Source organism: Phyllostomus discolor, chromosome 3 (assembly GCF_004126475.2).
Source record: "Phyllostomus discolor isolate MPI-MPIP mPhyDis1 chromosome 3, mPhyDis1.pri.v3, whole genome shotgun sequence".
Lineage (NCBI taxonomy): Eukaryota > Metazoa > Chordata > Mammalia > Chiroptera > Phyllostomidae > Phyllostomus > Phyllostomus discolor.
Genome location: NC_040905.2, coordinates 152,539,539 through 152,566,549, shown reverse-complemented (window position 1 = coordinate 152,566,549; position 27,011 = coordinate 152,539,539). Strand labels below are relative to the sequence as shown.

The 27,011-nt window shown below is 38.8% G+C and overlaps 1 protein-coding gene and 1 pseudogene across 6 annotated transcripts in view; one reads left to right on the top strand and one right to left on the bottom strand.

Moving 5' to 3' along the window:
- PSIP1 (PC4 and SFRS1 interacting protein 1) overlaps window positions 1-14,829 on the bottom strand; it is a 39,881-nt gene extending 25,052 nt beyond the window's left edge. For 2 of the 6 annotated variants that reach the window (XM_036021571.1, XM_028525370.2), the window contains exons 1-3: window positions 14,599-14,827; window positions 13,907-14,134; window positions 5,974-6,050 (exon numbers count right to left, since the gene is read on the bottom strand). In XM_036021571.1, coding sequence (XP_035877464.1) covers window positions 5,974-6,050; window positions 13,907-13,978 — 149 coding nt within the window. In that variant the 5' untranslated portion in view covers window positions 13,979-14,134; window positions 14,599-14,827. Of the gene's footprint in view, window positions 1-5,973; window positions 6,051-13,906; window positions 14,135-14,598 lie in introns of all 6 variants that reach the window. The other 4 variants (XM_028525343.2, XM_028525333.2, XM_028525362.2 and 1 more) reach the window with 4 other exon arrangements.
- Window positions 14,830-26,133: 11,304 nt separating this feature from the next.
- LOC114506836 lies at window positions 26,134-26,776 on the top strand (annotated as a pseudogene).
- The last annotated feature ends 235 nt before the right edge of the window (window positions 26,777-27,011 follow it).

Here is a 27,011-nt window from a genome sequence, read left to right as displayed (position 1 = left end):
CCTTACTTTGTCTAACAGTGAGACCATAAAAATGACTACTCAGGCAGTCTTAAACAATGGAAAAAACGACTGTTCCATAAGCTTTAAATATTGTCAAAATTTTGAACACTCTTACTGACAGTGCACAAGGAAACAAGAAAAATAGTAAAACTAATAGATATACAGTACTCTTTAATTGAAAATATGGGAAACATTGATTTAGTGTTTCATTTCTTTGTAAAACTTATCAAGAGTACTTCGAACAGTGCTTGCCGCCTTCTGATCACATAACTAAGATGTGAGTGAGCATACTTTCTATGCTTTGGCAAACTCATATTCCTTTCTAAGTTGGATCAGCTTCCACCATTTTATCCTTTGCACTATCTTGTTTTGTTGAATAGCTTCAATGTTTTTGTTGGCATCACTTGCCCAGACATTTTTCTGTTGTATGCATAAGTTAAAAAATATTCACACATAAAAAGGTGCTCAGTATCATTAGCTATCAGTGAAATGTAAATTAAAACCACAGTGAGATACTACCTTCACACCCACTCAGATAGCTATAAAAAGACTTAATAAAAAGTCTTGGAAAAGATATGGAAAAACAGGAACCCTCACACATTGCTAATAGGAGTGTAAAATAGCATCACTGATTTTAAAAGTCTGGTAATTCTCAAAAGATTAAATATAAAGGTACCCTTTGACCCAGTAATTCCACTCCTAAAGGAATGCAAACACATCCACACAAACACCTGTACACAAATGTTCATAGTAACATTAGTTAGAATAGCCAAAAGTAGAAACAATCCAAACATCTATCAACTGATGACTGGATAAATTCGGTAGATCAACACAATGGGATATTTGCCAATAAAAAGAAATAAAGCACTATCACACACCACAATATAAATCTTGAAAACATGCCAAGTAACCAAACCCAGTCATTAAAGACCACATGTTGCATAGTTTCATTTACTTGAAATGTCCAAAAAAAGGCAAGTAGATTAGTGGCTGCCTAGGGCAAGACAGGAGGGAGTATTGGGGGGAAATGAATACAGGGTTTCTTTCTGGGTGATAAAAATGTTCTAGAAGCATGCAAATGGCTGCACTGCTACCTGGCTATGCTAAGAAATGAATTGTACACTTTAAATGGATGAATTGTTTGGGATATAAATTACAGTGCATCTCAATAAAGTTGTTTCAAGTATTTTTCAGTGACTGCCATATCCTAGCAAGAAAAACAAAAAATGATCCATAATTTTATCAACTACAGATAGCTACCGTTTTTTTCAGCCACTTTTTTAGTTATACATATATACACTTAAATATGTAAGTTTAACATATGACACATACTCACCCATAAATATTTTCAAATTAAAACAAACACCTTCTCATATCAACAATTACTTAACAGCTACATACTATTTCACTTAATGTCTATCCCAAGATCAATTTGACTATTGGGCCATTTCTATATCAAATTTCCTATTATAAAATAATGCATCTCTATTAAATAAGCACATTGCTCAATCTTTGTACATATCTTCATAATGAATTCTAAGTAGAGCTGTTGCAGGGAAAAGAACTGTTGGATCAAAGGATATGCTTAAAATTAAGAACCCTCTTAATGAGACAAAAAACATGGTGGATGAAAAAAAGAATTCTTGCATGTGCTCATCGTGAAAAAGAAATAATTAGGGAACATGATTTAGTATTAGAACACTATGATGGTAGTCATATTGCAATATATAAATCAAATCAACACTCACACCTCAAACTTATAAAATATTATGTCAATTATATCATAATAAAAAATACTAGCACCACAGGCTCCTCCCTGGGGATACAATCACAAAGGTTTGGTGAACAGGACCCAGGTTAGTTTTTAGACAGCCATCACTAGCCCGCAAGGGCACAACTTTATGTGGCCGTGACTGATTCACTCCTCAAATCACTTCATTTTAAAACAACATACAGCCCTTGACTGGTGTAGCTCAGTGGACTGAGCACAGGGCTGTGAACCAAGGGGTAGCCAGTTTGATTCCCAGTCAGGGCACATGCCTGGGTTGCAGGCCAGGTTCCCAGTGGGGGACACAAGGGAAGCAACCACACATTGGTGTTTCTCTCCCTCTCTTTCTCCCTCCCTTCCCTTCTCTCTAAAAATAAATATTAAAAAAAAAACCATACAAATCTCAAAGACAACCTATCAAAACATTAACACATTTAGGAGTTGTCTCAAACTATAAAAATGTTTCATTTGTAGAAAACTTTTATGTCATTTAAAAATTTTTTAGTAATAAAACATATGCATGATCCATGGACAATGGTGGGGGGATTGCCCATGGGAGTGAGGGGCATGCCAGATGGAGGGCAGCAAAAAGGGAAAATTGGGACAACTGTAATAGCATAAATAATAAAGTATTTTTTGAATTTTAATAATGAAAAGATATACAGTAATTCAAAGTAAGTTATCCACCAAATTCCTGAACTGGAAAGAACCCTAGGAGGATCACAAAAATCCTCATTTTAAAGATTAGAAAACTAATGGCCAGAAAGATAAACTGACTGAGGCAAGGGCATCTGGTTATTAAATAGCAGAGCCTAGATTCTTTACAATGTTCCTTCAAAAGGCTTCAGGGTTTCCTTTATCCACTGTAATCTTTGAAACATCTACTAATACTGATGCCATAGCAACTGAGACTTCAAATATCAATGTCAAAGCCCCTAAGAACCAAGACTAATATTAAGTTATCCTAAGAAAATAACAAATCATTGATTATGGTACTAATTTTATAACTCTGAAGGCACTTAAACCCTCCAGGTGTGTTTGTTACATGGCATACCCCCCAAAACCAGAAGTGTGTTCCTGTGTATTCCCATTTTCACAGATTATAAATACACAGAAAAGCAGCTATTTCTCTAAATTCACTTTTTTGAAAACAATGTGTATACCCACTAGTATATACCTCTCACAAAAGCTCAGTTATCACACCTAGAACTCTTCCTTTAAAGCAAAACAGAAGTCAAATATAAAAAATGAGAAAGCTTATCAAAGCTCAAGATACCAAACTCAAAACTCATTTACCTATTGCTAAAAATTACTAAACAGCCAGTTCTATTTATAAAACATTGATTCTAAGCTGCTGTTTCTTTACTCATTAAATAAAACATGAAACACACCATATTCTATAACTAGATTTATATTTTATAACATCATGCATTCTTTTGTAATAGAATATGATTCAAGAGACAACTGAATATACATCTATGTGCCATGAACCTGCTGGTACACATAAGTGAAATTATACAAAATCCCAGACCAACACATGCAGCTTTGGCTCGACAACAGAAGCTGTACAAAAAAGGGAGTGCAGAAGAAAATTCTATTCTATGATTCATTCCTTTATTCCTTTTTTGTGGACAGGTTATATGAAAACTTAGACAACACAAGTACTTCCCCAATTACCTACTTTCCTAAAACTACACATTAGGCAGGTTTTAGAACAACCTATGATACACAGTTTTCAAGTTCTTAGAACTGAGCATCCAACTTTACTGTATTTTTTTTAAAAAGCAGTAAGGAAATAAAAGTAGCAAAAATACCATCTTCACTTAAATTGTCTAGACTTTATAAAGAAATAGAATAGCATTCCCCCAAATAACAAGATTTGAACTCAGGTCCAAACTCAAAAAATCTGAAGGCATTTCCCAACAAAGGGAAAACAAGAAAAAAAGACCTAAGACAAAATATACTTACATAACAGTGAAAAAAAAAGTGATGAGATTAGAAAGGTAATAAAACATGGGCTAGTTAACTCATATAGGATCTTAAAAACTACATTTGCAGACAAAATTTAGAGGTTTTGTTTATTAACGTTAGCAAGGGAGCCATTAAAAGTTTAGGGACAGGGAAATGACAGGATCTGACTGGGTTATAAAGATCACTTTACATTTGAAGAGCAGAGACTGAGATCAAGATAAGGTTAGCACACTATTTCCAAGAGCAACTGTGGCACGGACTCTAGTTGTTGCAGAGGATATGGGGAAGAGTAGACAGATCAGAATGCACTTTCAAGGAAGAGAACAAGACTTGGTGGCTGTCTAGATGTGAGGAAGGGGAAAGACCATAATAAACAATCAAGGAAAACACTAAGACTTTTGGCTCCAGTAAAGCTTTGGGTTCACGTCAGTCTCATCCATGTATTAAGAATCTGTTTTGATTTTTTACCTTTCTTGAAATAATAAAGCATAATATGCTGAAAATGTTCACTATTTTCTTCCATCTTCAATATTAAAATGGCTACACAAAAATTCACCAATTTGGTAAGTTTTTTTCAAATGCACGCTTATATGACCGCTGTCAAAATATAACTTAACAAAATTACTTTGAATGAAGTTAAACAATAAGCGCTACTAGAGCCAGCTTATGGAAAAAAAACAAACTTTTGGACCAATCCAATATACATAAAGGTACAAAATCTGTCCCATTTCAGAAAAAATAAAGAATTCTAAACTTATGAAATTAAGAAATTCTAAGGAATGTCTACTGGCATTATTTTAAGTGTTTCCAAATTTCATGCATCACAATCATCTAGGAGGCTCGAGAGATTGTTGGGCCCCACACCTCAGTTTCTGATTCAGTAGTTAAAGGGGGGCCCAAGAATCTGCATGTTTATTTGCATTATGCTGGTGCAGCTTGACCTGGTACCACAATATGGAAATCCCTGCTCCAATACATAGTACACAAATATTTCATTAAAAGATACCTTTCCCTAATAAATACATGGAAAACTTTTTAAAATGGTATATTATCCCATGGAACCAGAAATTAATTTCTTACAAAATTAACTGTTAATATATAGGATATGCCTAAACCCAACTCAAGAGTAATTGTAGAGCCCAATCCCACTTTGGACTCAAAAAACTGTTATTTTAAAGAAAATAATTATGTGACATTCTATGATAGATACAAATAATGAGATATCCAGAACTGGCAAATCTAAACAGACAGTAAAATACTGAGTGGCTTCTGGGGTTGGGGAAGGAATGGAGAATGACCACTCATGGGTTTGGAAATAAACTAAAATCCCCTGAATTATATACTTTAAACAAGTAAAATTTTTGACACAAATAACATCTCAATAAAGCTGTAAGTAGAAATTACAGGTTCACATAATAGCTAAGCAACATTAAACCAAATTTTGCCATTGTAGACTTTTAGGAATACATAATTCTAATTAGAATATCAACACCTCGTTTCTCCTGGTCCCAAGTAGAGCATACTTTACCAAAATGACAAATTCTAAACCTCAGTTCTAAAACCAGCGAAACTATACATAGTACTTGTAAGGCTATTAAATTGAAGGTATATAGGATATTATTTTTCTGATATTAATGAGATAGCCCCTAGAGTAATCCTATTTACCTAGAAGTAACAGTTCAATATTCAGTTGTAATTTCTGAAAAATTAATTGTTTCATCTAATCCCATTTTCTGCCACTTATACACCAGGGGCAGCAGAGCAGTCACCATGGCTCTCAGGACCATATAAATATACAGAGGGAACAATCCTGATTTCTTCTACTCCTCACCCATCCCACAATATACCATTTGTATGACTAGTATAACAAAGCCTAAAATAAAGTGCCAGGTTGTCCTTATAAAAAGTACTTATATTAAATATGAAAGCTAAATGCATTAAAACTTTCCTATAGCCATTCTTCTAGTTGCTGAAAGGATTCATATACAACTTGCTTTTATGATTAAGGAAATATCTTCCAGTAAAAGTTAAATCCTACAGTATCTAATTTTTCTACCCTAAAAAACAAATTTTAAAGGGGAGACTTAAGACTTTCTCTGAATTTCAAAGATGATTTTAAACTTTCTATTCCTTAACTATTCTGTTTGAATTCATCTCTACTTGTTTTTCACTTTTATGTCCAATGACCCTGATAAAAAACAAACAAACACATCTTTAAAGATAAGAGGACTTACGTCTCATGAGTTCCAAAAAAGAAAATGGGTAGTTTGTTTGTGGGTGGTTTTACAGCTCCATCAGGAACTTCATCTACCTAAAAGAAAGATCAGAAAAAATTAAAATATTTAAAACCATATACATAATACAAGAAAATAAGCTAGTAACAAAATATCCAAAAGGGATCTGATATAAAGTGAACCAGTTCCACAGGTCCATAATCCCTTAAACCTAAGTTCTGAAACCCGAGAAGCTCTAAAAAGCAAGATACTTCTAAAAATTCATGTAGTGGCAAAACCTTGTCTGACAGTGAAGCTATTCCATCAATTTTTATGTTTCTACTGATGCTTCTCTGCAGAAATATTGTGTTATTTTATTATGTGCCATCCCAGACCTTATCAGGAGCAAAATATGATATATATGTACCATCACCACCTTTCTGAAATCCCCAAATTCTGAGTTTTTAGACATATCTGACCCTAAGCATTTTAAACAATGGAGTCTAAACCTGTCAATACCCCTAAATTATATTTCTGCAGGGAAGCTATACAAATACCGGAGTAATATAAAAACAGACAATAACAAAAGTTTAAAGCAGTTTTTCTCAAAGTCTGAAACATATTCTGTAAAGACCTTATACCTACATGGCTGAATCACTTAAGTTACCTGTACCTCTATTTTTTAAAGTATATTTTATTGGTTAAGCTATTATAGTTGTGCCATTTTTCTCTCCCCTTAATTCCTCTCCGCCCAGAACCCCCCTCCTACCACCATTCCCACCCCTTAGTTCATGTCCATGGGCCCTACATATTAAGTTCCTTGGCTTCTCCATTTCCTATACTATTCTTAACCTCCCCCCGTCTGCTTTCTACCTACCATTTATGCTTGTTATTCCCCATACCTTTCCCCCATTCTCCCCCAGCCCCTCCCCATTGATAGCCCTCCAAGTGATCTCCATTTCTGTGATTCTGTTCCAGTTCTAGTTGTCTGCTTCGTTTGTTTTTGTTTTAAATTCAGTTGTTGATAGTTGTGTTTGTTGTCATTTTACTGTTCATATTTTGATCTTTTTCTTAGATAAGTCCTTTTAACACTTCATATTATAAGGGCATAGTGATGAACTCCTTTAACTTGACCTTATCTGGGAAGCACTTTACCTGCCCTTCAATTCTAAATGATAGTTTTGCTGGACAGAGTAATTCTGGATGTAGGTCCTTGCCTTTCATGACTTGAAATACTTCTTTCCAGCCCCTTTTTGCCTCTAAAGTTTCTGTTGAAAAATCAGCTGACAGTCTTATGGGAACTCCTTTGAAGGTGTCTCCTTTTCTCTTGCTGCTTTTAAGATTCTCTCCTTATCTTTAATCTTGACTAATGTAACTATTATGTGCCTTGGTGTGTGATTCCTTGGGTCCAACTTCTTTGGGACTCTATGGACTACCTGGATGTCTATTTCCTTTGCAGACTGGGGAAGTTCTCCATTATTTTTTCAAATTAAGTTTTTCATTTCTTGCTCATCATCTTCTCCTTCTCACACCCATGTGATTCAGAGTGTTAGAATTTTTAAAGTTATCCCGGAGGTTCCTAAGCCTCTCCTTATTTTTTTGAATTCTTGTTTCTTCATTTTGTTCTCACTGAATGTTTATTTCTTCCTTGTGTTCTAGTTCTAGTTCCAGTTCAAATCATTGATCTGAGTCCTGGTTTCCTTCCCTTCACTATTGGTTCCCTGTGTATTTTTCTTTATTTCACTTTGCATAATATTCACTTTTTTCTCCATTTTGTGACCATACTCAACCATTTCTGTGAACACCCTGATTACCAGTGTTTTGAACTCTGCATCTGATAGGTTGGCTATCTCTTCATTGCTTAGTTCTACTTTTTCTAGAGCTTTGATCTGTTCTTTCATTTGGGTTGTATTTCTTTGTCTCAGTGCTCCTATTATGTAGTAAGAGGCAGAGCCTTAGGTATTCATCAGGGTGGGGCAAGCTGCGATGTGACACTGTCTATTGGGGAGGAATCAGAAAGGGAACAGTGCCACTTGCTTGGCTTTCTGCTGGCTTTCAGTCACTACCCCACTACCCACAAGCAAACTGGGCCCTTCTGGTGCTAATTTCCGGGTGGGTGGTTTTGTATATGTTCTAGGACCCCGTGGGTCTCTCCAACAAACTGTCCTGTGAGGCTGGGAGTCTCTCCCACCACTGCAACCCCCACAGGTTCATAGTAAAGTTTTTGAGACTTTCTTTTCCAGCACTGGTACCAAGTTGTACAGTCTTTCTGGCTCCCCAGTTGTTCCTCCTGGCTTATTCACATGCAAGTGTGGGACCATCAGGTCCACCAGCTGAGGCTGCCTTGCCTGCTCAGTCCTCTCTGCCCAGCTGCCCATGTCTGCCCCTCCTACCAATCTGGATGAATGTTTCTTCTTTAACTCCTTGGTTGTCAGACTTCCATAGAGTTCAATTTTCTGGCAGTTCTGGTTGTTTTTAAATTGGTTATTGTCCTTTTAGTTGTGCAAGGAGGCAAAGTGTATCTATCTACCTATGCCTCCATCTCGGCCAGAAGTTCCCTTTATTTCCCTTTCAATCCTAATTAAGGAAAAAAGCATCAGGTGCCACCATATCTAACATATCTTTAATACTTGTTACTTTGCCTTGTTAATAAAAGTAAAGCAGATCTCAGAGTTAATTTAATAGCATTTCAACTTTATTTCACTGTCTATTTAAACTTCATAGTAACATTTCCCTCCTAATTTCAAGGACACCTCAATTAAAAAATCAGTTGACTTTGTTAAGAAGGGAGCAGACCATCAGAGGACCTACTATGCGTTACATGCATTAGTACCATGTTGAAGAAAAGATCATGGAACTTCTGGTGAAGATGATGGTATAGGTCACCATGGCTTGCCACCTCACACAACCACATTAAAATCACAACTATAGAACCACCTTCATTTGGAACTGTCAGAAATCAAGCTGAATGGAAGTCCTGCAACTACAAAATTAAGGAAGAACCACACCAAGACTGGTAGGAGGGACAGAGAAGTGGCATGGGCTGGTTCCACACCCTCATGTAGTGGATAAAAATCAGAATGGATATCTCAGGAGCAAAGGGAATCCTGACATACCCCCACACCAGGTTCTCCAGCCCAGGGTTCCAATGCCAGGAAGAGAAGTCCCCATAACTTCTGGCTGTAAAAACCAGCAGGTATTAAAGCTGTGGAAGACAGACACTTCTACAGTCCAAAGCAGTTCCTCTCAGGGACCATGCACATATTTACTTGTACTCCCTTTAAGCTCCAGCATAGGGTAACAGACTAAGTCATCAAAGACATATGGGAAGGAACTTAACTGTCCAGTATAAGGGCAAGATTGGGGCAGAGTGGGGATGGGCAGCTTTCTCACAGATAGAAGTAATGGTACAGGCAACTGTTTCTTTCTGAACCCTCACCCTACAGAGCTACAGAGCCACAGAGCCACCAAGCTGGCAGGCAGGTGCCATATCTGGGACTCCATTAACCTGGCTCACACTGTTTGCCCCACCCTGGTGATTCCCTGAGGTCCTGCCCCACCCAACTTTTGGGCCCACCCAAGTTGTTTCCAGTGGCCTTTCCATACCAATGACTTGTCTTGGCCCATGCTTCATATTTTCCTAAATTCTTTCAAATAAGCAATACCTGGCTTTAGTGAGCACCTTACCTCTCACTAAGTTGTCCCAGAGCTGGTACTAGCAGCAGCTTGCCTTGGTTCACAGACTGGCCTCACCTGGCCAACACAAGCCCAACACAAGTAACAGCTATTTACAGATTGTGTTGTAGCTTATGCTGTGTGACCCTGGACAGAACACAGGCAGTCGCTGACTTTGGATGTGCCAACAGCAGTCACGGCTCAGCCACAACAGGAGGGTGTACACAGTCCACTCAGTGGGGGCACCTTGAGTATCCAGCATGGGTAATGGGGAGGCTGTGCTATAGGACCCTCCAGGACACCTACTGCATTAGGCCACACTACCAAACCTGGGAGACATAGCAACTCTGCCTAACATACATAAACAAACACAGGGAGACTGCCAAAATGAAGAGACAAAGAAACATGGCCCAAATGAAAAAAAACAGAACAAAAATTAAGCAAAATACAGAAAAGCATCGTATCAGATGCAGATTTCAAAACACTGGTTTATAAGGATGCTCAATGAACTTAGTGAGAAGCTCAACAGCATATAAAAAAATTCAGTCTAAAATGAAGGTTATTCTAAATGAAATAAAGAACAATCTACAGGGAATCAACAGTAAAGTGGATGTAGCTGGGAATAAAATAAACAATTTGAAATATAATGAAGCAAAAAAAAAAAAAACAATTAAAAAACCAAGAATAAAAAATCAAAAAAAAAAAAAAAAAAAAAAGAGGATAGTAAAACTTCAGCATACCAACATTCACATCATGGGGGTGCCGGTAGGAAAACAAAGTAACTGGAAATGTATTTGAAAAAATAGTGAAAGAAAACTTCCATAATTTGGTGAAGAACCAGACATGCAAATCCAGGAAACAGAGATTCCCAAAGAAGATGAATCCAAAGCAGCCCACACCAAGACTCATCATAATTAAAATGCTAAAGATTAAATACATAGCAAGAATCCTAAAAGCAGCAAAGGAAATGCAAGTTGGTTACCTGCAAGAGAACCACCATAATTGGCAGCTGATTTCTCAAAAGAAACTTTTCAGGCTAGAACCGGCAAGAAATTCAAAGGGATGAAATGCAAGGACCTGCAACCAAGATTGCTTTACCCAGCAAATCTATTATTAACAATAAAAGAGATAAAGAGCTTCCCAGACAAGAAAAAGCTAAAGGAGTTCATTACCACCAAACCAGTATTATATGAAACGTTCAAGGGTCTTCTTTAAGGTGATCAAAAATAGAACAAAATGGCAATAAATGCATATCTATCAACATCTGAAATGAAAAAAATAAAACTAACAAACAAGCACAACAGAAACAGATTCATAAATACAAAGAATGTTTTGATAGTTGTCAGATGGGAAGGGGTTGGGGGAATGGGAGGAAAAGGTAAAGGGATTAAGAAGTACAAATTGGTAGTTACAGAATAGTCATGGGGATGTATGTCAAGTACAAGGTAGGGAAGGAATATAGTAGTCAAAAAATATATATGCATGAACAATGGGCATACACAATGGTGTGGGTTGCCTGAGGGATCATGGGTAAAGGAGGAAAAATTAGGGACAACTGAAATAGCATAAACAATGACATATATTTAAAAAAAGAAAAGTACAGACCATGAGGATGATTTGACTGGCAGTCTGAAGCTTTCAGGCATCCATAGAATCATTACTACCCAACATCCTTAGGGATTTTAAATTTCCTCACCCATCTGATCAATAATTATTTCACCTGTCATTTCAAATTTGTGAGAAGGCCCCAAGAATTGTGAAAATCCTTAGAAGCCTTAGGTTAAGGGATATTTTGTCAACCCAAATTCTTATGTTTTTTTCAGCTAGCAAACAGCTTTAAAAGTCTGTTTGTGCAAAACAGACTTTTTTAAAAAAGTGCAAAAATGTCTAGCACCTAGGGATTTTAATAAATGTTAGGCAATTGTTTTAGGTTGGCTTTAAAATCAATTAATACTGGCATAGGATTATAAAAATGTGCAAGACATAAAAATTAATGAAGTCTACCCTGGTCAGGTCAGTTGGTTACAGCATCATCCCACTACACCAAGGTTGTGGATTCAATCTCTGGTCAGAGCACATACAAGCAACGGATGAATGCATAAATAAGTTAAACAACAAATCAGGGTTTCTCTCTGTATCTCTCTCCCCCTTTCTCTCTCAAAATCAGTAAAAGTACAAATTAATTAATGAACTTTGAGAAATGGAAACAGAAAATGTTAAAATCAAAATAGAAACAGATGGTTGTCACTGTCACTGCTAAGACTTTAAATACATATTCTAAATTCTCTAGCAAAGACTTAGAATTTATGATTGGAAAGAAGACAAAAAGAGGAATGTGATTCTTGGACATATATAATACATCAAACCAGATTCAATGGCTTCTAAGAAAAAGGGAGAAAAGAGAAATATCCATTTAGTATAAATAAACTTATTAAATATAGAACTTACAAAATAAAGAAGGAAAAAACTCTAGCCCTAAGGCTACTTTATTTGGTTTTTATCAGCATTGATTCTTACTCACCTAACACTAAAGCATGTGGGGAGGATGAGGTCGTTGATATTTTTTAAAACATTTTCATTTGGTCTCTAATTGTATTGTGACATAGAAATCTACATACAGATAAATGTATCCCATTACCTCAGATTTCATAACACCTCAAAATAAATAAGGGTGCTAAAACCAGGAGAAAATCATCTTGGAGAGGCCTTAAATCCACCAAGTTTCCCTGTGCTCCATTTAAACATAAAGTGTTTTATAAGTGCATGATTATGCACTATGGACTACAAGGGTATAAAGGACTGAAAGATACTCCATTTGTGTTCACTGCCCTGAAGAAGCTTGCAATCTATTTGGAATTTAGGGTGTGCACATAAGAGTTAAAATTAGACATTATCAGAAAGGAAATAGATTAGAATGTTAAATATATAGATAAGAATTAAGATAAAGGATTGTTCAAGTAAGACTCCCACGGAAAAGGTAGGCTTGATAGACTGAAAGAAAAAAATTTCCCAGTTTGGGGAATGAAACTGTAAACCTGAGTATGTAAAGTTAGATGGGAAAAATCAAGAAACTGAACATTTTACATTTGGATAGCACTCAGTAACTCACTCCATGATTTTCTGTAACCAATAGATATGTTTCCTCCAACTGCCATAATTTTAATTATCTTTCAGAAATTCATTCCTCAAAGAAGAGCAAATTAGTGGAAATTACAGCTTTAGAATATCACATTTATATTTAAAGACAATTTTTAAGTTTACTAATCTAATGGATCTCAACATTTTTTAGGTTCCATAATTACCTTGGAACCTGAGTCCTACCAAAAACATCTTTTTCTGAAAATGGTGCTTATTTAAGACAATCTGAATTCCTAACTCACACAAAAAATCCCGGGTTCTTAGTCACCTCTGTACCACTAGATGTGTATCCAGGAGTCTAGTCTAACTCATCCTTTTGCCCCTGTGAAACTATAAAGAGGTAAAATATCTTATTCAAGGTCATAAGACAAAATACATGAATAATGTATTTTTTATTCCTTTGAGCTCCTTACTATACAATTTTCATGACTATTTAGTCCTACAGTTCTTTCTTAAAACAAGCAAATCCAGCCCTTGCAGGGTAGCTCAGTTGGTTAGAGTCATCCCAAGACATAAAGGTTGAGATATACCAGGGTTGGGGGTTCATCACAAGGTAGGGCACATACAAGAAGCAACCAATGAATGCATAAATAAGTGGAACAACAAAATCTTTCTTTCTTTCTCTTTCTCGCTAAAATTACTTTTAAAAAATGTTTAAACAAGCAAATCCAGAATGCCTCATCAACTACAAACATGAAAAATGCCTGTAAATTCAATTTAATCACTTACAGTTCTTTGATATCCACGGGTTTGCATAAATTGAATTGACATTATGCATTTTACTCAAAATCAAGAAAATGCCAATGTCTCATTGATTTTTAAACATAAAATACATCATTATTTTCACCAACAATGGAACATTAACTGGCATCACATTTAAATATGTCGTATTAGGAAAACCTTGCAAAGTATGTCAAAACAAGCCGTAAGGAAATGCACGAAGTATGCAGAAACTCCTAGACTTTTACAATTACATGACAGGTTACTGGCCAAAAAACGCAAATGAAAGGTTGGGTTACAAATGAGACTACAGGAAAGCCAGAGGGAAAAAGGACACGAGAAAAAAAATTAAGAGAAAAGGTAGGATGTAGGCCTCTAGGGAAGGTAGCACCGCTAAATGCGAGGCTAGAAAATCACTTACTCGAGCGGGCCAATGAGGATAACCCTTCATCTTGGCAAAGATGAGGTCTCCAGGTTTGAAATCGCGAGTCATGTTTCGTGAGGGGCGATGCCGGGGATCTGGAGCCGAAGACCAGCAAGAAGGTGCAGAGGTATGGACTGCGTGGGGGCTGCTGCAGGACTGGACTGACTGGAACCGAGGTTCCGGGGTGGCAGGAGCCCGAGGATGCCTCTGGGTGTTCCAACGCGCCTGAAAGGGAGAGCGCGGAGGGCGGTTAAAGCTGAGAAACTCGGAAGGAGGGGCCTACGGGGAGGGGAGGAGGAGGGGGAGGGAGGACTAAAAGCAGTGGGGGTGGGAGAGTGAGGGGAGAGGCGCCTCTCGCTCCTCCCTGGTGAGTGCGCGGCCTGCGCAGCCCCAGCGCTACCCTCCAGACTTCAGCAGGTCCAACGCTCCACGGCCGAGAAGACGCCACCCGCTGAGGCAGAGATGCTTCTCAGCCCCAATTTCCCCTTCCTCCCACCTCATCTTCCCTCTAGCTTTTTCCCCAGGGTTTGAGCCCCAACAGGGAGAAGCCTAAGGGGAAAAAAACAGCAAAAGAAAGGGGAATCTTCCTTTTCCATCCATACACGACCACTCCCCCTACGAGCGGCTTTCCGATAACCGCAGCCCAGTGCCGCTGGCCCCTCCGCTCTCCGGAGGCCGCGGCCACTTACCCGCTACTGCCGGGAGCAGGGCCACCAAGGGGAGGGGGGGCGGGGCGAGCCTCCACCGCCCGCTCACCTGCCGCGGCTGCGGACGCTGAGGCTGCGGTGGCGGGCCGGCCGCCACTGCCCGCGTCCACGCAAGCCACCTGCGCCACCAGCTGCCGCAGAGGCGTCTCAACGGCTGGAAATCGCAACCGCCGCCGTCGCCGTCGCTGCGCTGCTCCCGCGCGGCTCCCGCTCGGCGCCCGCTAGCACTGGGGCGGGACCAACTGCTCCCTAAGGAAGGGGGAATAGCTCAGCACCAGCCTAGATGTATGGGTCCGAAGCGGAACTACAGGCGACCCTAGACCCGCAAGTTCTCTTTTTCTTATTAGTTACAGCCAAGCTGAGGAAGAGACGGATGCGAATGGAAAAGGTGTTAGGCGAAAATAGAATCAGCCTGCTGAGGCTCCCCCCTGCTGTGTGTGGAGTGGTCAGGCCCGGCCCGCCCCTGCTGGCTGCTCTGCGTGTGTATTTGTATGTGTACTGTATGTAAAAGGCCGGGAGGGAGGGAACGATTGTTGTGGATGGGTTTTGAGAGCGGGTACCGGGCCTCCAGCCCTTAGCTGTGTGTTAAGAACCTGGCAGCCTACGCTGCATGTTCTTGCATCGTTTCTCAGGGTGGAGAGCCTTTAATATTGCACTTGCGCGGTTTGCACCATCCAAAAAAGAACTGTACAAAAACCCATAGATGAAATTCGAGCATGAGGCGGTTGCAGAGTGCAGCTTGTAGGCCTCTTACACCTCGCTGAATGGGCCTCTCAATCTCCTTTTCCTTGATATTGTAGTATGAGAAAGCCCATTTCTTTTTTATTTAAAGCACCAAAAACTTAAGAAATGCAGTTCTAACAAATGCAAAATGTGATGATTAGAAAATAATGACAGGAAAGCATAAGCTTTTTAGATAGGATGTGGGTTTGGGCCCTAAGTAAATTTTAGCTGCGTCTAAATTTTATTTCCCTAGTAGAATGGGGGCTGGTAAGTGGTGGTGTAGAAGTGTTACTAAAGCTAAAATATCTTATTTCTTAACATACTCTCCGGGGGACTTCAAAAATTATTTTATTCTTTGGTCCTTTGGCCAATACTTATTTATAATATGTAAATAAGGCATTTTGAATATTAATAAAAATCTTAAGTTTCTGTTTTATCTTTCACTGAATCCCCAAAAAAGTACCTACCCTGTGTCAGGCACTCTTAGGTGCTGGGCACACAACCGTGAATAATAAGCACAAATACTTCCCATTTAAAACAGTGAAAATGAAAAAAGCATAGAATATTAAATATATAAATAATAGTACATAGCTCCTTTACATGAAGGACTCACAACCAGGAGTAAATCAAGAAAAGCTTTAAGTGGGTAAACATTGAAAATAATTTTTGAAAGCTAGATACTTGCCTTTAAAAGGAATGAAAACAGACATTCCCAGTGCAAAATGTCCTGCAAGTAGTTTCAAGAGACTAAAGCATACCTCAGCAATATGCAGAGGATTCCAAGTGGCACAGAAAGAGAATGACTGGCTAGGGAGAGGGAAGGGCTGAAGAAACGGCTTGAAGCTTCTCATCCTGACTTTGAGTTTGATATGATGTATAGTCGGGAGCTATCAGTTTACATTGCTGAGCAAGAAAGGGGTACAGAGGATTCTTTAAAAAGTCATTCTTGCTTACTACAAAGTAGATGACAATAGAAAGAAGCTGGAGGCTACTGTTGTAGGCCCTATGGGATCCACTTCTGGATAAGACATAAGTATGAAAAAAGCAAAAAAGAGCACATCTAAGGACACAAAAGAATAATTGTCAGGTGTTAGTCATAAATCATGCATGGGAAAAAGTGAAGAAAGATGTATTAAAGGAAATTCCAAGACATTGTGCAGGAGAGACAAAGCCATCATCCAGCAACCACTTCTTGTGCACCTCCTTTGTTCTAACCCCATAAGGCTTTGCAACTCCAAGCATGGTCCAGGCCCAGCAGCATTACTTTACCAGGGAGCTTGTATGAAGAGACTCAGCCCCTCCCCAGACCAGGTAAATCAAAATCTGCGTTTTAACAAGATCCCCAGATGACTCTTAGGCATATTCAATTTTGAAAAACAGCCTACAGATACAGGATACTACAGACTATAGGAACTTAAAATCAAATAGGGAAGACAGACATATAATAGATAAATCATAATTAATATTAAGAGACAACCATTTATTAGTGTTAAATGATGATACCATGAAGAGGGAGTGGTAACTGCAATGGGAGGTCCTCAAAAAAGAAATGAAAAGTAGAGGGGAAATGGAAAAGCACTGATCTTTTAGTGTTAGTGGGTTTTGCGTGGTTTTTTTTTTAAGTACAAACTTAGCTCTTGCTCTCTTTAAGTTTTGGCAATTTCAATTTGAAAGTCTCTACACTATGGTTGATACCCTTTAAACAGTAAGTCGAGGAAAAATAGGTGGTATTTTTAGCTTCCAGAGAACAAAAGCCCAAGATCCTTGTGAGCAGCAATTCCGAATGGAAGGGGGAGGAGAAGAGAAAGGGTTGGGCTCATCAGAGCCACTTGGAATGCTTTTGCTGAACTACTAAAAGCCTGTGTTCCTCTTCAGCCCTGTTTGATGCGCCCCTCCCCCATAGCCAGTCTTAGGGGAATGCCAACAAAGGTACAGCAAGATAGAGATTAAAGGAGCAATGAGAAAGTTGTAAGAAGATAGAACACAATTTCCAAAACCAAAGCAAGAGGGAGGAGGAAAGGAGATCTAAATGAACTGAGGCAGAAACTTGACTTACATTCTTTCATTTAATCCAGGTGCTAGTATCCCCATTTTACAGATGAGAAAACAAGCACAAAGAAGTTTAGCAGCTTGTCCAGAATTACAAATCTAGTCAGGCAACCAAAGCAACCTTCCACCCTGCCTGTTCTCCAGTTCCCGCCGCCGTTATGTGATCTTACACCACCTCTAGGTAGAGTGGGGGGGGGGGGGGGCCAGCAGCTCTGCAGGCAGAAGAGCATAATGAGAAAAAGATGCTGGAAGTAAAAGCAGCCCAGCACTCTTCCACCTTCTGCCTTTGGACTTGAAAGTATTCCCAGCTTCAAATTTCCTAACAATCCCCCTCTACCCCACCCCATTCCCTAGCTTGTCACCACCACCAGCCCATTCTGTTTAACTCCTTCTAGTCCTAAAGGACTCAACCCAAAAATCACCTCTGGAAAAGTTGCTGTCCTCCTCTCACTATGGCATAATTATTTACAATTTTTCTAACCACTCTTTAAACTACTTAGAAGTAGGCACTATGTGATCAGTGCCTGGCATTTAGCAGACACTCAATGAAACTTTTCTCAACAAATATTTGTTGAATGAATGAGAGGAAGGAGCAGATGAAAAACCCTGACAGGGACTTCCTCATTCTTTAGGCTGAGAAAGCAGATATGAAAACATTTGAGGGTGAGAAAGCAGATAGGAAGACATTTGAGGATATTTATACTTGTTTTGACTTCATGAAATTTTTGTGTACTTAACTTGTTAAAAGCACTGATATTTTTCATTGACTACAAATTCATTCATTGTAAGAATTTTAACAGAAATCATTCTAAATGAGATTTAACACAACTCAAAATTTTATCAATGATAATCCCTTCCTCTACATCTTTTACATATAACATATGTCATTCCCCACCCTACTACACTATTAGTAAATGTTACACTATTACTAATATCACTAATATTAGTAATGCACCTTCAACTTACTGGTATACTTGACAATTATTGAACTGTTTTCTCAGGTGTGATATTTTAAGCCTTGTGATAGGGAAGCTGAGGCAGACAAAGCACATTATACAAACGCACATAAAGCACAAAGGCTATGAGGCAGACAAACCACTCTCCTCTTTATTCTTCAGCCTGTTTTTTGTTGTTGTTATTGTTGGTTTGTGCCTTTTTTCCTTCTCATCTTCTTCATATTCTTTATTATATATTCTTTTCACTCTCCTGCATGTTCTCACTTCCTGATTTGGGTACCTGAGAGGTGTGGCTTGGAAAGTGGAACCATTCCTTGTTCTGGTGACTAGGCCTACTAAAGTAGTAATGCCTTTAATTATCTTTATGCCTTTGGTAATTCTGAGGGAGAAGAAAAATTAGTGATTGCTAAGGATTAGGAATTGTAAAAGGGAAGGGGATGGCATGACAATAAAGTGCTAGTAGTAAGGAGATGTTCATGGTGATGAAATAGTTCTGCTGCCGAACAAAACTGGGGGTTTGACTGCCCACTGCCACAGAAGATAAACTCTAGAGGCAGAGGCTGTTGAGAAAGGAAAAACATTTTTATTCAGATGCTGAACAATCTGGAAGAATGGGGAACTCCCTGTCTTATAGCTCACCTCCAAAAACCCAGACAAAACCCAGCCATCCTCAGTAAGACCAAAAGAAAAGGCAGTGCTCAGAGTTCCTGCTCTGTGTTAAAACACTGTCCTACAGAGCCCACGGTGGCTGCTAAGTGGTAATTCAGGGAGCTTAGTTTGTTCCCAGCTGCTGTCCAGCTTCAGGCTCATTCCTTGAGTGTGCATGTGGAGCTGGTGCTGTTATTGGCCATGCGACTTCTGGGGCCAAAAGTTCCCATGAACACACCAGGAAATGCTCCAGGAGGTCAGCATGAGAGAGACTCCCTTCTGGAGGCTATGGGCTATATGATTGCTAAGGTCACATGGCCCACGGAGAGGACAGGCCAGTGCACTGTTGAAGTGTGGGTAATGAGCAGTGAACAATGAGCAAGAGAGTGTTTCCTTATTCCCCGGGGTTTATACTAGCTTTGGGTGTGGTACAGGACAGGTGCTTTCTCAGAATAACAATTAACTTCCTAAATTTGGGTGAGTCCACTTCACAACCCCTACTTCCCCCTGGCTAGAATGTCAGGCCTTTGGTCTAGCACCTCCTCTGCTGCTGTTTTTTGTTTGTTTGTTTGTTTTTAACATTTTTTATTTGAATTGTTGTTCAAGTACAGTTTTCTTTTACTCCCACCCCAGCCCACCCCCCCCATGCTCCCCACCTCTCTCCCATTTCTACCCCCCCTAGTTTTTGTCCATGTGTCCTGTATACTTGTTCCTGTAAACCCTCCGGCTTTTCCCCTGAAATTCCCTCTCCCCTGCTGCTATTTTGACTGCTATTGTGCATGTGCTTGCCTTCCCCTGGTCCCATCCCCTATCTGGTACCAGAAGGGAGTAGGAAGGCTTTTCCCCTCGTGTCCAATTATGTTGCTAGCCGTGCTCAGTGTAAGAACCTCCCTCTGTCGCCATCTTTTCCTGGGACAGGGGAGACTCCATTGGCACTGTCAGCTGCACCCACCCCTCCCTTTAGTCCCCCATGCATGCAGCAAATTGCCCATACTTGGGGGCCCACCAACAGGGAGTGACCAAACCGAAAGCCTAAGTAAAAAGACCCTGGAAACCCCATGTGACCTCTCAGGCAGCGCTGAGGGCGGCCTCAGAAGGAAGGGTAGGGCATCTGTAGCCAGGAGCAGAACCTCCACACCAGGAGTAGAGTGACCGCAGGGCACACACTTGGTTACCCAGACAACGCAGTCTTGCCCCCGGCAGTGGAACTCAGTGTCCCCTGCCTTGGCCCTGGCTGGTTTCCAAAGGTATTGTCTGCCCACACTCCACATGTTCAGTGCTCAAACCTTTCATCTCCATCTTGGGGGAAGCATGGCTCAGTGTAGAGGCCGTTCCCAGGTTCCATTTCCATGGCCCAGCTCCGTCTCCACTGGTGGCCCCTCCTGTTCCCCCGCCCTCAGCCCACTCCCGACAGTCCAGGTAGGCTGTCCATCAGTATCAGTTCTGTATCTTGATTGTCATAGTGATTGCAGAAATCTACACATGTGGTAAAAATGGCATAGGACTATACATACGCAGTGTACCAATGTCAATCTCCTTGTTTTGTCACGTCATTGTACTGTAGTTAGATGTAGCCATTGCAGGAAATGGGTGAAGGGTACACAGGAACCTTCAGTATTATTCTGTTCAACTTCCTTGAAATAATTTTTTCAAAATAAGTGAAAAAATAGATTTACATGTTGAAGGATCAAGGGAAGGTAAACTTTCAAGGCAAGGAAAATCTGCTTGTGTTTTTAGGTATGAGAAAGTTATTAGAAAGAGGCCTAGCTGAGAAATACAATACTTGTAGTGTTTTCTCAACTGTGCATTGTGTGTTTCTGACACACAACCCCTACAATGCTTTCTTTTCCTCGTCTGCATCACCACAACTATCCTTCTAAATGCTACCACTTATTAGTCGCTCCACTCCATCCCCTCCATTTTATAATTTAATTCCTAACCCTTAGCAGTCACTAATCATTTCCCCATCCTTATAATTTTGTCATTTCCTTCCATTATACATATGGAATCATATAGTATGTGACATTTTCAGATGGGGTTTCCACTCACCTTAATGCTTTTGCAATTCATGCCAGTTTTGTGTATCAATAATGCATTGCTTTTTATATCTGAATAAATTCCATGGTATCGATGTACACAGTTTGTTTAACCATTAAATTATTGAAAGATGCTTTATTTGTTTCCAGATATCTGCTATTACAAATAAAACTGTTATGAACATTTGTGTACATGTTTTGTGTAGATGTAAGTGTCCTTTCCCCTGGGATATATACCCATACCCAGGAGTGCAATTACTGGGTTATATGGTAATTGCCTACCCAATTTTTTAAGAAACTGCAAACTGTTTTCCAGAGTGGCTGTACTGTTTTATGTTCCCACTAACAATAAATGTATGAGAGACCTAGTTTTTTTCACACCTTCATCACCATTTGGAATTGTCACTATGTTTTTCTTTTCACTGTTGTAATAGGTGTGATATTAAACATCTTTTCATGGGCTTATTTACTATCTGTATATCATCTTTGGTGAAATATCTCTTTGTGTCCTTTACCCATATTCTAATTGCATTTTTTTATTGTTAAGTTTTGAGCATTCTTTATATATTCCGAATAAGAATCCTTTGCCCTGAACAGTGTGGCTCAATTGGTTGGGTGTCATTCTGCAAAGTGGAAGGTCACTGGTTCACATGTCAGGGCACATGTCTGGGCTGTGGGTTTGGTCCCCAGTTGGGCACATAGGAGAGGCAACTATGTGTGATTGATGTTTCTCATGTTAATGCCTCTCTCCCTCAGCTTCCCCTCCCCTTTCCCTCTCTCTAAAAATAAATAAATAATTTTTTAAAAAATAAGAATCCTTCGTTAGGTGTGATTTGCAAATATTTTCTCCCAATCTACAGAGTGTCTTTTTATCTTCTTCACAAGATCTTTCACAAACTAAAGGTTGTTGATTGTGTTAAAGTCCAGTTGATTAACTTTTTCTTTTAGAGATTGTTGCTATGTCTAAGAACCCTTCTTTCATCAGTCCCTAGATACCAAAGATTTTCTCCTATGTTTTTTTTTCTAAAAGTCTTGTAGTTTTTTTAAAAAGTAAGTCTTAGAGTTTAACATCTTGTATTTAAATCTGTGATCCATTTTGAGTTATTTTTTATAAGTCATGAGGTTTCTATGGAGGCTCTTTGTTTTCTATATATGAATATCCACCATCTTTGCTGAAAAACTTCCTTGTTTCACAGAATGGCCTTTTTTTTTTATCCTTATGAAAAATCACTTTGCCATACTTGTGTGGGCTTATTTCTCTATTTTGTTAATTGATCCTTATGTCTTTCTGTCCAAGCCCCTGTCTTTTTTTTTTATTTAATCCTCAATCAAATTTATGTTTATTGATTTTAGAAAAGGAAGGGGGAGAGAAAGAGAGAGATTCAATGTGAGAGAGAAACTTTGATCAGTTGCCTCCCTTGCACGTCCCAACCAGTATTGAACCTGCAATCTGGGTATATGGCCTGACCGAGAATTCAACTTGCAACATTTTGGTGCACGGGACCACATCCCAACAAACAGCCACTCAGCTAGGGCTGAACCCTCGTCTTGATCACTGAAGTCCTACCATACTGTCTTGATTACTGAAACTCTATAATAAAGTAGAAAATCAAATAGTGTTATTTCTTCAGCTTTATTCTTGTTTTTCAATTTTTTTTTTCCTGGCTATTCTAGTTCCTTGCTCTTGTATACAAGTTTTAAAATAAGCTTGTTTATATCTTTTTTAAAATTCTTCCTGGGATATAGATAGGATTTATGTTAAACTTACATATTAATTTGGGAAGAATTGATATCTTTACTAGGTTGAGTGTTCTAATCTATGTACACAGTATGTCTCTCCACTAATTTAGTGTGTCTTCATTTTCTTTCATTAACATTTTGTACTACTCAGCCTACAAGCCACATATATGGTTTGTTAAATTTACAACTAAGTATTTAACTTTTTGGAGCTACTTTTTAGCTCCAAAAAGTAGCTCTGTAGTTTTAATTTCAGTGCCCATGTGTTTATAATTAGTATATAGAATTGATTTTTGTATGTTTATCTTGTATTTTGAGACCTTGCTGAACTCACTTATTTAGGAAGGTTTATTTTTTATTTTTCTGTAGATTTCCTGGGATTTCCTGCATAAATAGTCATGTTATCTGCAAATAGGGACAAATAATATACTTTTATGATTTCAGTTCTCTTACATTTTTGGAGAATTGATTGTTTTATGGCCCAGGATAGGTTCTTTCTTGTATATGTTCCATGGTGCTTGAAAAGACTGGATGTTCTGCTTTTGTTGGGTAAAATAGTCAATAAATGTCAATTATATCCTGCTGGTTGATGATTTTGTTGAATTATTGTATACCCTGAATTATTTTCTGTCTAGTTGTCCTATCAATTGTTGAGAAAGAGATGTTGAAGTTTCCAACTATAGTTGTGAATTTGTCAATTTTCTTTCAATTCTATCAGTTTCTGCTTTACATATGTTTTAAAGATTTTACTTACTTATATTTAGAGAAAGGGGAAGGGAGGAAGAAAGAGAGGGAGAGAAACATCAGTTGGTTGCCTCTATCCGACCGGAACTAGACCCACAAACCAAGCATGTGCCCTGACCAGGAATTGAACTGATGACATTTCACTTTGCAGGATGATGCCCAACCACCTGGGCCACACAAGTCAGGGATGTGTCACATATTTTGTATATACTCTGTTGTTTGGTGTATATACATTTAGGATTGCTATCTTTCCTTTTTATTATTATTATTATTTACATTTTATTTTTCAATTACAGTATACATTCAATATTATTTTGTATTAGTTCCAGGAGTACAATATAGTGGTTAGATAGCCATATACTTTCAAAGTGGTCCCCCCTGGCATACTCAGTACCCTCCTGGCAACATACATAGTTATTACAATATTATTGATTGCCTTTCCTGTGCTGTACTTTATATCCCTGTGACTATTTTGTACTTCTTAATCCTTTCACCTTTTCTGCCCAGGTCCCCAAACTCCCCTATCTAAGTCCTGCAATCCTCAGTCTGTTGTTCTCTGTATCTATGAGTCAGTTTAGGAGTGCTATGTTTTCTTGATGATGGACATTTTTATCATTACTTAATATTTCTCTCTGTGGTATTTTTTTTGTTGCTTGGAACTCCAGTCTGTTTAATGTAGCAATTTCTGTTTTCTGTTAAAAAATGTTTTCATGATATGACTTTTTCTGTTTTATTTTTCTAAGTGTTTTTATATTTGAGGTATTTTTTATAGACAGCAGAGAGCTGGAAAATATTTTTTAAATCCATGTTTCAGCTTCTGGTTTTTAATTGGTATATTTAGACCATTTACATTAATGTAATTATTGATATGTAAATGCTTAATTCTGGTATTTTTTTGTTTTTGCTCTCTTTGTTTACTTTTCCATACTTTCCTGTATTTATGTTATTTGAACTTTTATTAGAATTCTATTTTCATTTATCCATAGTGTTTTTGAGTATATTTCCTTGTGTACATTTTTTATTATTTATTTATTTTTTTGATAGAAGGAAAGGGATTGAGATAGAGAGGGGGAGAAACTTCAGTGTGAGACAGAAACATCGATCAGTTGCCTGCTTTATGTGCCAGACTAGGACTGGCCTGCCCTGACCTGGAATGGAACTGTGACCTTCTGCTTTGCAGGATGACACCCCTCCAAATGACCACACTGGTCAGGGCTGTATAAATTTTTTATTTGTGGCTTTAGTTATTATATTATACATACATAACTTATCGTAGCCTACTTCTCTTGACATATTACCAGTTTGTGTAAAGTGTAGAAACCTTACCTACCTTTAAATGTTTTCGCCCTACACCATTTGTAATACGATTGTCTTAAATATTTCCCTTACATACAGTAAGAACCACATGAGACAGGGTTATCATATTTGCTGCAGCCATCAAACATAATTTATAATACTGAAAAGAAGAAGTAAAGTCTGTTGTATTTATCCATGTTTTCACTCTTTCCATTATACTTCCTTCCTGATGTTTCATATTTCCTTCTTTTATCATGGACATAGGACCACAGTTTTTTCCATGGTGTTTTGTGAAAGGCAGTAACTGTCTCAAACTTTTCTATCTTTCTAGGCTGCCTGTCTCCTGGTTCATTTGCTGGAGAGAGCAGGCTTTTCTTGTGCTTTCTTTTGTTTGTGTCTGTTGGTGTTTCCAGTTGCTGGCTTCTCCAGCACCAGGCCCAAGATGTATGAGGCAAAAACCCAGCAGGGAACTCACCACTGTGCCATCCCTATATTCTCTCCATTATAAGAGACTTCTTATATTTATTTTATGTATAATGTCCAGTGGACCTATTTTTCTCCTTTTGCTTGCCAAGCTTCTGGGGGAAAAATGTTTACCAAAAATAGTTTGCCTCCTGATTTTCACTATTTTCCATAGTTGACTGATGTCATCATCACTCACATCTTAACTTTAATCTGCAATGAAACTTAACTCCATGAAGGCAGGGGTTTTGTTTTCTTTATCACTGTGTCCCAGGGATACAGGGCATGGCACGTAGCTGGCCTTTGGTAAATATTTCCTGTTACTACATTTTCCTAGTAACTTTCTTCATATTCTCAATGCATCAACCCAGTATACAAACTCATTACCTCATGCATGAATTCAGATATTGGTTTAGTTGCTCTTTTCTTCCTGTGTCTTTCTTCACACCATCATCTCCTTACGAAATGTCCTTCAATTATTCCCTACTTATTCATTGTTTTGTTTTTTTTCCCTTGAAATTCCAAACCTAGTTGGACCTCTTAGGTCTCATCTTCCTAGCCTCATTGTTCTATTCTAAAATTGTCTATTCACTACTTTCTGTAGTATGCATGTTTTCCTTTTTATTGAATTTATTGGGGTGACACTGGTTAACAAAATTATACAGGTTTCAAGTGCACAATTTCACAATACATCGTCTGCACACTGTATTGTGTGTTCACCACCCCAAGTCAAGTCTCCTTCCAGCACCATTTATCCCAACACACCCTTCTCCACCCCCCTCTACCCCTCTTTCCCCAGTAATCTGTAGTACTTATATTTTTTAAATTGACATATTGTCTCAGTTAAAAAATCTTTCAGCTTTAGCTTTCTGTCTGGCCGAAGCCATCAGGTAAGCCAAGATGGGTGCTTACAAGTACATCCAGAAACTATGGAGGAAGAAGCAGTCTGATATGATGCACTTCCTTTTTAGGGTGTTTTATTTTATTTAGGGTATTGCTGGCAGTACTGCCAGCAATCTGTGCTCCACAGGGCTCCTGCCCCACCAGGCCCAATAAAGTGCACAGGCTGGGATACAAGTCCAAGCAAGGTTATGTTATATATAGGATTTGTGTGCACTGTGGTGGCCACAAGCACTCTGTCCCTAAGGATGCAACCTATAGCAAGCCTGTCCATTGTGGTGGTAACAAGCTAAGGTTTGCCTGAAACCTTCAGTCTGTTGCCAGGAAGTGAGCTGAATGCCACTGTGGGGCTCTGAGTGTTGTGAATTCTTACTGGGTTGAGGAAGATTCCACATACAAATTCTTTGAGGTTATCCTCATTGATCCATTCCATGAGTCTATGAGGAGGAATCCTGACATCCAGTGGATCACTAAACTGGTCCACAAGCACAGGGAGATGCAAGGGCTGACATCAGTGGGCCACAAGTTCCACCACACTATGGGTGGTTCTCGCCCTATAGCTTGGAGAAGGTGTGGTACTCACCAGCTCCACCATTACCACAAATATAAGTAATGTTAGTAAATTTTTTACCTAATAAAGAATTTAGGACAGTCAAAAAAAAAGTCAGTAAACAAATTTTGCTGTAGTGGTTTATACAAAGAAGTTGAGCTAGATGCTGGCATTGCAACTGGATGGTTTCAGGGCCAGTGTCTCTTTCGGTTACTAGACCTTTGCTCATGCTGGCTGGTCTGCTCATGATCAGATGATTGCTCTTCTGGAAACCTCATCTGAATTTCAGGTAGG